Source organism: Atractosteus spatula, chromosome 8 (assembly GCF_055471065.1).
Source record: "Atractosteus spatula isolate fAtrSpa1 chromosome 8, fAtrSpa1.hap1, whole genome shotgun sequence".
Lineage (NCBI taxonomy): Eukaryota > Metazoa > Chordata > Actinopteri > Semionotiformes > Lepisosteidae > Atractosteus > Atractosteus spatula.
Window position 1 is genome coordinate 50,257,995 of NC_142713.1, and position 15,767 is coordinate 50,273,761.

The 15,767-nt window shown below is 38.9% G+C and overlaps 1 protein-coding gene across 2 annotated transcripts in view; it reads left to right on the forward strand.

The window, feature by feature from the left end:
• Positions 1-500: 500 nt before the first annotated feature.
• exoc4 (exocyst complex component 4) overlaps positions 501-15,767 on the forward strand; it is a 217,901-nt gene continuing 202,634 nt past the window's right edge. For both annotated transcript variants that reach the window (XM_088923436.1, XM_088923437.1), the window contains exons 1-3: positions 501-599; positions 4,778-4,967; positions 6,101-6,295. In XM_088923436.1, the coding sequence (XP_088779562.1) occupies positions 520-599; positions 4,778-4,967; positions 6,101-6,295 (465 nt within the window). In that variant the 5' untranslated portion in view covers positions 501-519. The remainder of the gene's footprint in view (positions 600-4,777; positions 4,968-6,100; positions 6,296-15,767) is intronic.

The following is a 15,767-nucleotide window of genomic DNA, read 5'->3' on the forward strand; positions in this document are numbered from 1 at the left end:
GTTTATTAATATTTTGCATGAATGTTTTTTTTAATTGTTAATGGATTCATTGTTGTGTATTATGTGTTGTGTGTAGTCTTCTCCCTTCCTGCCAGCAAACTAAATTTCCCATCTAGGACAATAAAGGAAGTTGAGTACGATTGTAGGCTCTCCTGTGGTATTCTGGAAATACCCAATGGGAACACGAATGTAAATTGTTTTGGATATAAGAGTCAGACAAATAAATGAGTAACTGGTGTAAATATATATGTGTGTCCCAGAATATGGTCTGAGACAAGACAAGTATTTTCTATTTTACACAAATAAATCTCCCTCCTTGCAAAATTATTTTACGCCTTTCCTGCGTAAAAAACTACATTTCCCACCATAACTTGCAAAGCACCACCTCAACTAGACATATTGGTGAAGAGCCCGCCTTCACCTTCAAGAGCACATTTGATTGGGTAAAGGCTTTTCCTCATTGGTTCTCTACTAGCAAGGTTGGTTGCTTTCCTGTGTTTGGGTGCAGCAGCTTCAAAGATGGCAGCAGATGCAGGAAAGTACAGGAGTGCAATGAGCAAAAGCAAAGACCCTTCGGGGTTACTCATCTCTGTGATCAGGTAGGGAAGAATTATCTTTATCAAACGCAAGAAATGCGGCGTCTGGTGTTGCAGAAAATAAAAATAAGACTGATCGTCTCTTGCTGGCCTGCAAGCACATCCACATCCTGTTACTACATACAGGAGTTGTACATGAAGATTCATGCTGTTTGTACAGTAAATACACCTTTGCCAGAAGAGTATTAACAAAGTTAGAACACAGTGTTTTGGACATAAATATATATTACACTGTAAATATGGTGCTGATTTCCTTCTGCTTGAAAGGGCATACGTCCTTTCCTGATATTTATAGTTCCGTTGTGTCATTTTGTCAACATTCACACACCTGCTATTCAATATGAAAAACAATCCTAAGTCTTACATTTCCGTAGGCTGGGTTTTTCATTAGTTTGTTCACTAACTCAGTTGTCTTCCTGTTTTCGTGTTTTTCGTGTTTTGTTTTTTACTCTATTATGTCTAAGGAGCATAATTTGCTAAACACACATTCAACTGAAATAAACCTGTATTAATTGTTAAGAAAGAAATATCAATTACTTTTATACAATAAAAAGTCAATAAAAGAAGTCCACTAATAAAAAGTAATAGAAGATGTCTTTTCTGTCTCAGTAACAATTCCTAATGATTTGTCACCCTTACTGAGGGAAGTATTGCAGATTGAAAGAGTTGTGTTTACAGCAATATAAGAATCACAGTTATCTTAGCTGTTTCATAATTCTGCAGCATGGATAGTATCAAATGCCTCTTAGATTTTGTGGTTTATATTTTCTACAATTTATTGTCTCATTCCTGTAACTGCCAAGTATCAGTTGGATTTTCTGCCTCGTGTCATAAGAAACATTAAAGAGAAGAGGAGACTTTGGCCCATTTGGCCAATTTGGTAGCTTGTAGCTTATTGAATGAAGGAATTCATCCAGTTGTTTCTTGAAGGAAGACAAGGCTCATCTGCATTCACCGTTGTCCCCTGTTGTGACCATATTTATTTGGATGTCTTGTGAAGTGTTTCAGAAAACACAAACTCAGGACAGCTTATTGCCAAAATAGACATAGCATATTGGGGTACCAGAAACAAAAAAGAAGGGGCTGTGGAGAGCAGTGGCTACCTCAGTTAAGATTAGGCCAATGATCAGCTGACAATGTGGTCATCATGACCATAGTAGCCTACTGAAATCTAGCTGTAAGAAATTAGTGGTAATAACTGGTGGTTAAGTAAGACCAATGTCTTTCTTCACCTGCCACAAGGGAGAGATATATGTACTGCTGTTCCAAAAATGCCTTAGTTGATAGATTCTGCTTTTCCAACACCTGTGATTAATGTTGCTATCAGGTTCGTTTTCGCTGATCTTTTTTTAATGCGACTGTGCCCCTTAAATCCACATTTGTTGTTAGATCTGTCAGTATAACAGCTGACAGTTAGTTTGTTCCGCGGTGAAAAGTGTATGTATCATTACGAAAAAGTAAAATGGCATCTTTTCAATAATGCTCAGGTTTTCTTAAATGTATTCTTGTTGCTATGTATTTATAAGATGTGTCAAAGAAGGAAATTGTTTGTTGTCGCCTGTTATAAGCATTAGTTTTGATGGTAAACATCTAAAAACAACAGTGTTCTGGCAGGGATGTAGTACAGAGGTGTGTTCACTGTTTTTTTTTAATATGAATTCACTCTATCCAGCATTTACCACCATAGAGTAAGAAACTAATGATATTTATATTGATTTTCTCTTTTGTGCTTTTGATGTCTCCTGTGGAACTTCAGTGAACCAATTTCACTGAATACAAAATAGTCACAATACAAAATAGCTTGTATTTACAAAAATAGCTTGTATCGTAAAAAATTAAATAGAGATGCACAATGTGAAATTCATTAGTTCAATGTGAAATTCATTTTTTTTAATTGCATGCTCATTTCATTGAACTTAATTAATTTTTTCATATATTGTGTGGCGGTTATAACTGTCACTTGTTTTGTTTGTTTGTAACTGCAAAGACTGTGAAATGCACTAAAACGTGACTAAAAATGAAACAGATTCTGAGATTTGGTGTCTCAGAAGCAACTGGAGCACACAACACATTTTATATTAGCATTGTTTATTATTATATTAGGTTTTGGTCTTTAAATGCCATGAAATTTACTTTTCCATTAATTAAGTTGCTTTGTTTTGAGGGACTTAGTTCTTTTTACTGAGTACATATGCAATTGTTTGTGGTTTAGTGTAAGCTTGGGCTGGAAATTTTTTTTTTTTATTTTTCATTTCCCAAAACTCTTTAAGCTTACCTTTATTGCAGTGTTTTGAAGTCAGAACTACTGCAATGCAGGATGGTGATTTGACACGTGTTCTCTTATTGTTAAAGTGTATATGTAATAATATGTTAAATGCAAAAATAAAGTATTTTTGAAAATGAAATGTGCTCTCAGTGTTCTCCCAGTGTTCGTATGGGTTTTACTAACAGGTTTATTGGCTTCTCAGAAAAGTGGTCCCGGTGTGAGTGTCTGTCTGTGTGTGCCCTGCGATGGACTGGCGTCCCGTCTGTCCAGAGTGGACCCTGGCTTTTGTCCATTGCTTGCTGGGATAGGCTTCGGCTCTCTTGTGACCCTGAATTGGATAAAGCAATTGATGGAGGGCTTTTAGGAGAGGTGACATTGTCACATGTTTTAATGAAGCGATAAAATCTGACATCCTCACGTAAAGGTTGAAGGCTCTTGAAAGCCTTGAAGTAGAAATTGATCCGCAAGGGGGCATTTTCTGGTTTGTGCCTTATTCTTAATGGGTTGAATTGTTCAAAGTAAGGCATTTACTGTAACATAAGAACCGGAAAGTTTTATTTTAATGAGTAAGGCCTGACTGTCATGTCATGATGGCAGGTTCAAAGACAGGGCCCCTCCCCAACATTTCTGTTAGCGTGTCCCCATGAGTGGTTGGAGTGGTGATGTAGGTGCGTCCACGTTTCTGTGTTGTAGTTCAGGAGCATATTCTAAATTGTTTTATTTTCTTGAAAGGTTTCTTTTTCAGTTTGGTGGAGCTTTCTAGCCATTAAGTTGCATCCAAGGGTGATGAAAAACAAATATGAGGATGCTTATGTTGGCAGACGTCTGCAGTGTTGTAACAACTCTACAGAGTTGACAGTGAATGTGTAAGATAAGGGTGATTGAAAATGAATGTGAATATGAACATGACAATAAATGATTGACAGCAGTAAATATAGTGCTTTCCTTAATTTATATGGTGGTTATTAATTTATTTTGTTTTCAGACCAATTTCCCATTTTTGTATTCTGTATTGCTCGTTCCTACACTGGTGCTTCTCCGATTTGTAAAGTAAATGTTACATTGCTGTTGTCACCGGGCCGCAGTTGCCCCGGGAAACTGTGTGCATTCTCATAATATTCACAGCCAGCATCCATATCACTCTACAACTCACAACTGGCAGCCCACTGCAGCTAAGCAGGTCTGAGCCTGGTCAGTACCTGGATGGGAGACCTCCTGGGAAAAGCTAAGGTTGCTGCTGGAAGAGGTGTTAGTGGGGCCAGCAGGGGGCGCTCACCCTGCGGTCTGTGTGAGTCCTAATGCCTCAGTATAGTGACAAGGAACCTATACTGTAAAAAGGTGCCGTCTTTCAGATGAGATGTAAAATCGAGGTCCTGACTCTCTGTGGTCATTAAAAATCCCAGGGCATTTCTCAAAAAGAGTAGGAGTGTTACCCTGGAGTCCTGGCCAAATTTCCCCCTGGCCTTTACCAGTCATGGCCTCCTAATAATCCCCATCTATGAACTGGCTTCATCACTCCGCTCTCCTCCCCACTGAGAGCTGGTGTGTGGTGAGCGTTCTGGCGCACTATGGCTGCAGTCTTATCATTCAGGTGGAGTCCCCATTACCTTAAAGCGCTTTGAGTGGAGTGTCCAGAAAAGCACTATATAAGTGTAAGCAATTATTATTATTAATTATATCTTTAGCTTTATCTTCAAAGTTCAGTATTTCTTCAGGGAATATGGGCATTTGTGCTCATGTGGTTATCTTTAAAGTTAATGATGGCAGAGAACTTCAAGCTGCAGAGCTTGCAGAACATGGAGGGGACAGAGATTTGTAATGACATCTAATGGGAAGCCGGCTATGTACGCTTATTTTTTCGGCACAGTTTTAAACTGAGGAAAATGTGACTGATCCCGGCCTTTGCCTTCTGCAGGACTCTGTCCAGAAGCGACGATGTTCAGGACCGAGAGACTGAAAAGGGCCGCCTGGAGGAGGCCTATGAGAAATGTGACCGGGATCTGGACGATCAGATTGTACAGCATTACACTGAGCTGACCACCGCCATTCGCACGTACCAGAGCATCACGGAGCGCATCACCAACTCGCGGAACAAAATCAAGCAGGTGGGTGCGGAGGTCTCCAGGTCTTTTCAGGTGTCACTTTTCACAGTGTTGATGTAGTTTGGCCCTGAACCTTACTTGCCTTGTGTACCTGCAGCGTGACTAAATACTGTACCTGTTTTTGTGAAAGGTACTGTATCTAGATTTGTTGCTGAGCTGTCTATCACTTTGTGACATCTTGACTTTCATCTAAACTCTACAGATTTAGATACACAATACTGTATCTGGTATATGTATTGTTCTTCAAAGTGAATAAACCCATAGGAATGTATTTGATCTATGACAGAGACACATTTTTGAACCCACGGCACTGAGTTACTATTGTAATATAGAGCACATGGGGAAACCTGCAGAGTGTTAGGTCGGCTATTTTTTATATTATCGAGAATGTTCTTGATTAAAAAACATCATCCTGTGACCTGTTACAAGCACAATGCTTTGAATTTTTTTCTTTAATTTGTTCCAGAAGTGCCTTGCTGGAATCTTGGGGGGTTTTCTGCGATCCCTTACGTCTGTTTTTGTTGTAAACCATTGCCTTTTGTTTAATTGGCACACAAATTGTGTTTCAAAATGTAATCGATGTCCTTCCCCCTGTGCCCCGTGTTTGCACAGGGATACAGAAACTGATGGCAGCTGAAGGAGTTGTTAAATATTTCTGGCCCCTTCAAATAAGAGTTATGTTGTGTTTTTGCCCACCATTTCTTTTTTTGGCTTTATTTGATTGCCATTTCTTGAAAGTTTCCGATTTTTACATATACATAAGCCCAGTTTGTTTATTTTATTGAGTCGCAGTATTTACATATTCAAATGATATGTTAGGGGTGTCCCGAGGGAAGTGAAACGATTCGAGTATGAAAGATTGCCATCCATTCTGCCACGTGGAATTTCTTTTTATGTCATGTATGAGTGGTAAAACAAAAGTACGCCTCGTTTAAAAACCATTCAAGGAGCAGCTGCTTCTAACTCTCGTCGTCCAGTTTTTCCTAGCCATGTTCTGTACCTGACAGGCAAGAGTTTGGAAGGAAGCGTCCCGTGCCCCACGTGCACATGCTTATCACTCCGCTCGAGGCTGCCTTAACAAAATGCGCCGTCCTGCTCCAGAATCCCCCCCTCACGGCCGTGCTGTGTGTTCGCAGGTGAAGGAGAACCTGCTGTCCTGCAAGATGCTCCTGCACTGCAAACGGGACGAGCTGCGCAAGCTGTGGATCGAGGGGATGGAGCACAAGCATGTCCTCAATCTGCTGGATGAAATCGAGAACATTAAGCAAGTGCCGCAAAAGCTGGAGTCCTGCATGTCCAGCAAGCACTACCTTCACGCCACAGACATGCTGGTATGAGTTTGTCTTGAAGTCTCGTAGCTGTATAGTGTCCTGCTGTTGTTTCTGTGGACGATCCCTGACTTTGATAACATAGCTCAGGGACCTTTGCACTTGAAGCAACCCCATCTCTAGGTATAAAGGAAGATGCTGGAGGTTCCTCGCTCTGCTTTAGCGAATGAATCAAACTTCACACATAAGAGACTAAGCAGAGCTTTCACATGATGGCTTCCACCAGTTGTGCTCTTTACTACAACTTCCCTTGAGATTCAATGACCCTGGTCTACCTGATGCTACTCCCTTCCCACAGAGACACCCCATTTTATACAACCAACATTCCTATGAGAGTAATTTAATAAATAACGTAGTAATATAATAAATGTTCTCAGCTGTGCTATACCTGCCTGGTGAACTGTATTTATTGTATAGTAATTAGTCTTTGAGACCCTGTGCGTGGTGGCCTCTGCTGGTAGCTTCACATCAGTGCAGTGGTCTCGGCCACAGTGTCAAATATGAAGTTGCTGAAATTAAGGTGCGTCTTGTTTCCTTACAAAAAAATTCTCAGAAGCTTAATGGAGTAGTTTTGTCTTAATTTAATGAAGTCTCCATGTTTTTTTTTCCAGTATGAAAGCATATTCCACCACTGTCTTAATTCCAATCCTTGTGTAGACAGCTTCCTTTTCTTGGTGCCAGAAGTGAAGCAGGGACTGTGTTGCAAATCTTATTTTACACCCTTGCTGTGCTTGTTTGCGTGACTGCAGGAGCTATGTTAAGACACTGATGCAGTATGAAATACCCTGACATCGTCCTTAAGAGTTTGAGCATTGTATAAGATTTCTGTCTCATTGAAGTTTCCTGTTTATCATTAAGAAGTCTACAGCATATATATAAACTCTCAAATTCCCAGTGGTTTACTATTGTCTTTTATATACAAGTCTAAGCTATGCTGATGTCACTTCTCTTTCCAACAAAGGTGTTTTATGTGGTATATGAGCTATGCTAAGACTCAGTAGTTTGGTTATTACCTTATCTCATTTGTGGTTTAGTTAGGGTATAATACCTTCTTGCATGAATGCAGTAAGACAGAGTTTGCAAGGCACAGTACTCTCAAAACAGGCTATTTCCATCCAGTCAGCAAAAAGTATTGATCATGAATGCAGAGGTAACAGTGTTTCATTGTGGGGTCTCCTTCTTTAAAATAGGTGTTTGATTGTTTTTTAGAGAAAACAAGTTGATTAGTGTTGCTTGCAGTGTAAAGAAGCTTGGTGTAGCCTTTGAATGGCCAGAAAATCAAGTGAAAACGAAATGACTGTCTCTATTGCTGCGCTGTGTTTGTGTGGTAATGTCCCTGTCTTTCTTTGTTCATCAATAAAAACACTGATTGATAGCATTTCTCCTCACCCTGATTAATGCAGACACATTAAAAAACATTCCAACTAACTGGATCACCCCTTTTTAATATTATCTTTGTATTCTGATCAGATTAATTGAAGTAATTTTGCCAGTGATGCATACTTCAGATTTCTGCATTTAAATTGAAATTATAATTCCCCCATTGTCTTGATGCGATGGCAAAAGATGGCTTGTTACAGGTTTCATTATCACTCACAACACTCCAGCTGCTCTTTCTAATGCATAAAGATTAATTCTGGATAGAATTATTAATGCAACACTGGCAGATGATCTGTTTAGGAATGATGTGAAGTTTCAGTGGAATTAAAGAAGTGGGATGAAAGATTATTCTGATCTGCTGAAGATTATTGGATTTTAAATTTTTAATATCAGCAGTGGTTATAACATCTCATATCCCTCCCCTGTTGTTACCATAGTGAGATGTTTCCATACCCATTACTGCCATGTTACTGTAAACAGCAGTTGTCATTGTGAACCCTGTGTTGGTTTGAGAAGTTCATCCTGGGGCCCCAGGGCCTTTGAGAATCTTAGGGCTGAAAAGCAGGTTGCTTGAATGTAAGGTAAGTACCTCAACGGCAAAGGTATCTGTGTGCACCTTATGGATATTTGAGTTATGTACTATGGTTTTTATGCATAGTAGTCTTGTGCTTTCTATCACCACATGGAAAAGCTTGAATCAAATTCGACCTTATTGTCATCCTCTTGAGAGGACAGGACAATTGAGACATGTCTGGTCTGTACCCACACTCTTGCTTCCCTTGAAATAATATTCTTCTTGCCCCATTGTACTGTCAATATTTAAAGCCAGAAGTAATTGATTGGCTTTTGCTCTCTGGTTCTCGGCACTAGGGCTCATTGAGACACAAAGAGACATAACCTATTTTTGGTTTTGTCGCGCTTCCTAATTTCTTGAAAGGTAACAGGGTTTTGAACTTCCTGTGATATCCTGGCCATGTTGACGATAAGCTGGGACACAATGGGGAATTCTGTAAGGTTCCTTTTGTGTGTTTTACATAACTAGTGCTAGAATGACTTTTAAAAGAAGTTGTCAGGTAAGTGTTATTAACATTGGACTTGTCTGTTTTAATTTGAAAAACAGAAGTAAATTGAGGTATTGAAGAAGAAAAGGCAGCCAGAGGTGTACTTAGAAGGCAGTTTCTAGTAAAATTGCACCCTTTTGTTAGTATATAATGTGTGTGGAGACACGTAAACGATTTGTCTTTTTAAAGGCCTCTGCCTGGTTTGAATCTTGTCTGTGCCATTAGGTGAGAGTGGTGCAGGCCTTCCAAGGAGTGACACCTATAATTGTCCCAATTGAGCACAGTTTAAAGTGAGCTGCGGTGTGCCCAGCTCGGCACCTGTATTATCTGAACGCACACATTCTCTGCTTGACGCATCAGCGCTGCTGTACAGTATGGGCTTATTCAGCATTGCTGTTGCTTTCTGTATGGACACACATTATGGACTAACGTGTACTCCTCAGAAAACTGCTACTGTGGTGTTAAGGATTCAGTTTCTTAAGCTGGTTGATTTTAATTGTTTAACTTTTAATTGTTAATTTCACCACAGAAGCTTGGTTTGTGATTCACCCCAGTCTTTTTACTGTATATTAAGATTCGATGCCAGAAGAGATGATGTTTGCTTGGTGTGTTGATGCCGTTCTGAAAGCTGATATCCCCAATCATATAAAGGCAAAGGGTATCTGAGAATATCCTGCTTTTTTTATCTCTAGACTGATAACGAAGATAAATCTTATGGGTCAAGTGCTTCTGATGTTTTGCTTATTTGTTTTCTTTAAGGCCTCTGATACTATACAGAGGACATATACAGAATCCCCTTTAGCTCCGATTTAGTACAGGATTTTCAGAAACTTCATTTTGCCCTTGAGATATTTTTGTTTTAATTGCAGAGTCATTTTGTGTAAATATAGATGTTTTTCTGCTTAAGGCACATCAGGTTGAATGTTAATTATTATATATATGGTGCTGTTTCAATTTCTGTGAGCCTCCTCTGAGGAAATGTTTTTTTTTTGCTTGCTTGCTCTGCATCATAGAGTTATTTCCTCCTGGTCTTGTCACTCCTGTTTTTGATTATTCCCTTATGTTTTTATGTCTTGCACAGAATAACTGTAATTGCATTGCACAGCTGTCACTTAAAACACATTCTTAAGTGCTGATGTTCATCAGGACGCTGTTTGGAATAGTTGCTAAGAGGGAGTCCGTTATGAAAGGAGAGATTTACTGGGAAACTAACTCTACAAAATATAATGACAGAGCGGCCCTCTCGAAAACATTTTTTTCTCCTGATTCCTGTGCTCATCACTCATTACAAAACAGTTTTTGTTTCCTTTTTTCTGTTTTTAAGAGTTAAATGGTACCCACATGTGGCTGATGCAAGAAAAGACTTCATATTGTTGATTAGTTTGACTGCTGTAGTTTGCTACTATGCTAACCAGGCAATTTTCCCTTATCCTGTTTAGAGTAATACCTTTTCTGTTTTATATGCAGAGAACAGTTTCTTCTAACGGTTATTCCAATAAACTTATCTAATTTATTTTATTCTATTAGCTCAGGGGTGATATATTGCATTAGTCTGTTACTGCTAATGCTGCCTCATTTGCATTGACATATACTTGACCTAGGACCTCAGCACTCTCTCTGAATGCACCAACAAGCACTGATCTCTCTCCAGAGCATTATCATTTGGCCATTAGCTTAACTAATAAAAACCATTCATTTAGTTTGATGAAGATTTATTAAATATAAACAAGTAATAGCTGAGGTGGTAATGAAAGTAGAGTGTGTCGTGTTTAATGATAGGAGTTGGGGGAGCGCAGTGGTGTGTGTCTTGTTATTTTATTGCTTAAATGCAGATGAGAAGGGCACTTGTAGAGGTTTCTCATTGTCGGTGTTAGATGAGATGTAAAGGGCGTGCAGGGTTGAGTCCTGATACAATCCGAAACAGGGAGACATCGCTCTCGACTTGGCAGTCTCTCCCTTAATTGCTTCACACCTCTGCGGTCTGTCCTGAGGAGATGTGGAATAAACCGGTATCCTTGTGTGACATTGATCTAAATCCATTCTGAATCAGGTGAATAAGATAAGATCACTTTATTGGCCCTATACAATTTCTTACATTAGGAATTTGTCTTTTCGCATACCCAAACTTGCTCTCCATGAGACACACAGAGAGGGAGAGAGGCTTGGGGTCAGAGCACAGCGTCAGACATTTATATGGCGCTCCTGGAGCAGTTGGGGTTAAGGGGCCCAACGGAGTAGGATTCCTCTGCCGGCCGCAGGATTTGAACCGGCAACCTTCCAGCCGCAGGCGCAGGTCCTTAGCCACAGAGCCACCGCTCCGCCCCTGGCGCTCTGCAACTGAAGTCTGCAGCTTTTGAGGAGCAGAAATCAATTAAACAGTCAAATTAAGAAAATAGGTGTCGTTTTTTAGTTTTTATTTAAAATTAATTTCCTTACTCGTGTGGTATTGCTTCTCTTTTAAGCATAATAGTTTCCTAGGTACCTTATATGACTTTTTAAAGCTGATCATACAAGACCCTGAATTAAGGCTTTTCTTCTTTTGCTGCTGCTTCAAAGCTGGGAATTGACATTACTGTGACATGAGGTTCAGTACTGCAGATATCTTAGAGCAGGCGTTCCTTGTCCTGGTCCCCCAGTGTCTTCAGGTTTTCAATCTCACTGAGCCCACTGTAACTTAATTGAATGCTTCATTAACTTAGCAATTTGCTTAATTTGACTGTTTAATTGATTTCTGCTCCTCAAAAGTTGCAGACTTCAAGTTACTTATTTCAGATGGCACATAACTTTCACTTTCTGACTTTTTAGCATTTACAAATTTAAAAAAGGCCCTAATTAATGACTAACTCAATTAAGAGTTCATTAAATAATCAAGAGCTCATGGAACGTTAACCATACGTCACTCAGCTCATGAAGACCTTAGTTGGAAACCTGAACTTGCAAGGATGTTATAATTATTCTATTACAGAAAAATGAGCAAAAACTGTGAAAAGAGCAGTTTTCTGGAAGTCATTGCGTACAAATGTAAATGCAGAAAATGCAGGTGTGAACAGTGTAATAATTTAATTAACCTGTCGGTTTTCCTGAGAACTAAGTCAGATGTGATTCCGTTTATTTTTGGCAGGAAATTAATGAACAGAGCTTTTATACCATTGTAATGAAAGCATATAATGTCCAAAGAACCAGGTGTTAATCTATTAATTAAATTCAAATTAATTTATTGTAGGAATAAAGACTAAGCTCCCTTAAAATTGAAATGTAAATTACTGTTTTCCACCTGTCTATAAGTTGTGCGGTTTTTTTCCGAGTTCGTGTTCTGAAGGCATTCATGAAGAATGCATACAGTTTGTGACAAGGAATCATAGTTTGTTTCTGTAAATGTTCAGAAATGTTAAGATTTTTCATCTGCATAGCAATTCACACCCAGATAAAAGAAAACAAATTGGCTTGTGGCAGACAAGCAAGAAAGAATTCATTTTAACTGTCGTCTTCTGGTTTATGATATTACTTACACGGTAGTATTAACTGTAATTTTGTGGATTTTCTCTGTAATTGAGATATTTTAGTCAATGTGAACAAATATTTGCACACAAATGTGTGAACACTGTCAGATTGAAATGGCTATTAAATTAATCGTTTTGGAGATTCATCATGCTATTCTGAAGGTGGTGAAAGGAAGTTTAACTTGTGTGTATCCTAGGTCTCAGTAAAATGTACTGACCTATACATAGTGTGGTCATCTACAAAGTTCACCTGTTGATCTTTCCCTTAGTCAAAGAAAGTCATTAGCTGTTTCATTTCTGGTTTATGCACTCACCCATAAAGTGCAGTTCTGTTTTGTTGCAGGCTGACATTAGGAACATATTATCAGGTTTACACAGAAATGTCATTCATGTCATCTGCACCCAGAGGTGCAAAACTCATGAACCGTCTGTGTTCCATGTTACCTTTTTAAAGAAAGACTAAGACCAAGAATCGCCGAACTGATGACTGTGTGTGAAAGTTATCTTGGGGGCCTGAGCGGCTGAGTTTTTTTTCTTCTTAAGGTGTTGTAAAATCCAAATCTTAGTGTGATTGACAGCTTTTCTTCTGATGGCTGTTTCTCCAGAAACTGTAGTATTATGAAAAATGAGAATTTTGTTATGGCTGAGCAATTTTGGGACCCAGAAGATGATGGAAGTTAAAGCTTTAATACTGTTGCTAATAACCAATTGAATGACTGGTTTCTTCAGGGCATCAAAATGCTATATGCCTGACCCAGGCATGTAAATGACTTTTTTTCTTACATGTACCACTGAATGTTTTACATGCCATGGACACACGTCTAGAAGCCTGAGGCTATTTTGTAAGCACAGCTTCTGCATTGTGTGGTATATATTATTTGCACATACTGTAGTTATGGAATTTGCAATCTTATTAGGAGATTAATGATGATGTCATGTTGTGCACCCCGTAAATGACATTTATGATATGCATGACAGGAAGCATGCTTCAGCATAACTTACCTTTTAATGAATTTAGTAGTATTAGAAGTTGTCAGCAGTGAAACACAAGCCAAGTGGACGTTAACGGGTACGTGCAGTAAAATCTGAGCGCAGGAGGCACGTTTCAACACTGAGAGTGGTGGGAGTCTGCAGCCTCTTGTGTTACTGAAGGGGGTTCCCTGGTTTCTCCCAAGAAACAGCTGCTAATGATGATCCTGAGATCACATACTGTAGTTACTAGCAACCAAATCACATAGTTGGGACAAAAACTTTTCCCTTTTTGAACCATTCTTAAAGTCCAAAACTCGATAATAAGATGGACTCAAGTATAGGTGATACTTATTTCTTCTTAGCAGCTACCTCCACTGTCATTGCTAAGACATTTAGATAATTTTCATGTTTTGTATTTTACATTCATTTTATATACATTGTATGTCTGGATGTTAGGATGGATCTTGAAATCTGAAAAAATGTATTTGTATTTTATAAATACAATTGCAGATGTTAACATTTTGTCAAGGAGCTATCTTTAAACTTCAGTTTCAGTAGTATTAATCGGTTATATTGCTAGGACACAGAAATGTTTATGATTCACGGGATGTTTATTCGGTGTTTGTCATCTTTTCTTTTGCTTTCAGAGTTATTCATGTTAATAATGTGTTAAGGATGTGGGTGCTGGACCGTACACTCTAACAGCCAATCAGAATGTGGAGTCTCAAATCCCTGTTAGCTATTTGGGATTAGGAATTGGTGACTTGTAAATATAATCCACTTACAAAAATCCAGATCTCAGTTGTTAATTATCATGTTATATGTGATAATTAAAAATGAAATCCTTTATAAATCAAATCCTTTACAGCGTGTACCTTGTAACATGACAACTCATGCAGTACTGAGATTTAGATGGTAAATGAAAGAAATTAAGAATATGTTTGCTGGTTAGCATTATATCGCTATCTAAAACTCATTACCAAGCTTGTACTGGTTGTCAGGCTTTATTATTATTTTTCACTGTTGCGTTCTGGAAAATGTAGTGATGAGATTGCTTGGTTAATTAGAAGTAGTCTAATTCTTACAGAGTTTTTACTGAGTTTTTGAATTTTTGCTTGAGTATTATTTTATATGTATTTCTTTGTATAGTATATATTTATGTAAGGCTGTCAAAATATCCATCAACCCATCTATTATTAGGAAACTGCCTATTTCTGGTAAAGACCAATGTTCCTTCTAAGCTGTGCGAGTGTGCGCGCACACAGGTTAGGAAATCAGCACACATAGGAAATTGAACTGCACACAAAAAATTAAACCCGGTTGTCAATTGAAAAATGCGAAATTGACCACACGAGACTGGCTGCGAGAGGCCCAACTTGGCTGTGTGCATTATAATTGCTACTCGATCATCGATATCTGTGCTCTCGTAGTCTCATACCTCACTGCTCATGCTCGCTCGACCCTCACTCTCTATGACTGGGCTCGTTGAATCGCTGTCCCGGTCTTTCGGATCTCTATGCTTCTATGAGAAGGAGTATATTGGCAAAAAAATAATTTCAGGTTTACAATTTACATACACTTGATTTTGTGCGCACAAGTTTTTGTCACTGGGGAAAAAAGTTGCTTGCACAATTTTTGCGCACACAGGCCATTAAAAATTAGAGGGAACATTGGTCAGGACCATAGCAACAAATTCATTAATAATTAAGTAGCCAGCCTTGGCTTTAATGTCTCATCCAAAGGACAGCAGGTCCTACAGTAGAGTGTCCCGGTCACCATACTGGAGCAATTCTGCACCAGAGGAAAGAGCACTGCCTACTGGTCCACCAACACCACTTCACAGCAGCTGCCAGGTTTTCCTTAGAGGTCTCCCTTCCCAGTACGGATTATGCCTAGCCTTGCTTAGCTTCCAAGATCTGATGAGATCGGGTTGCTAGGTGGTAAAACAGTTCTTTGGGTCTAACAAGAGTCTCTTGCATTATACTGAAGATTACCTGAATCATCTGCACATGATTTGAGTAACCTAACTAGTATTGTAAACTTTGGTCACTTTTTAAAGTAGTTACCAGTAGTCTATAGCAAAACAAAGTTATTTATATTGCGAGGCCCTACTCAAAATGACGGGGTTGTAAGTAAAAAATGAATTAGCAAAAATGTATGCAGAAGAAGGTGACCAAGGAATTAATATTATATCGCAGAGTTGCTCCCTTCCCTCCTAATTCATTAGACCGTTTGCAAAACTCTTTGAATGGTCACTCAAGACTAGGGTGATACCCATTGATTGGAAATTTGCTAATGAAGGGCTCATCCACAAAAAAGAGACAAAACTGTAAGTAGTAATAAGTAATTACAGCCCAATGAGTTTTACTTGTATTGCACCTAAGGCTATGGGAAAGATAATTAGAACTAATCTACAGGATCATCTGTATGGCAGTAGGATTCTAGGGGACAGGCAGCAGGGATTTAGAAATGTCTTGCTTTACTAAGAGTTGTCTGAACATGCTGCAACAACGGAAGGCTCTGTTCATGCTCTGCCCTCACTCATCGACTCAGAGCCACTCC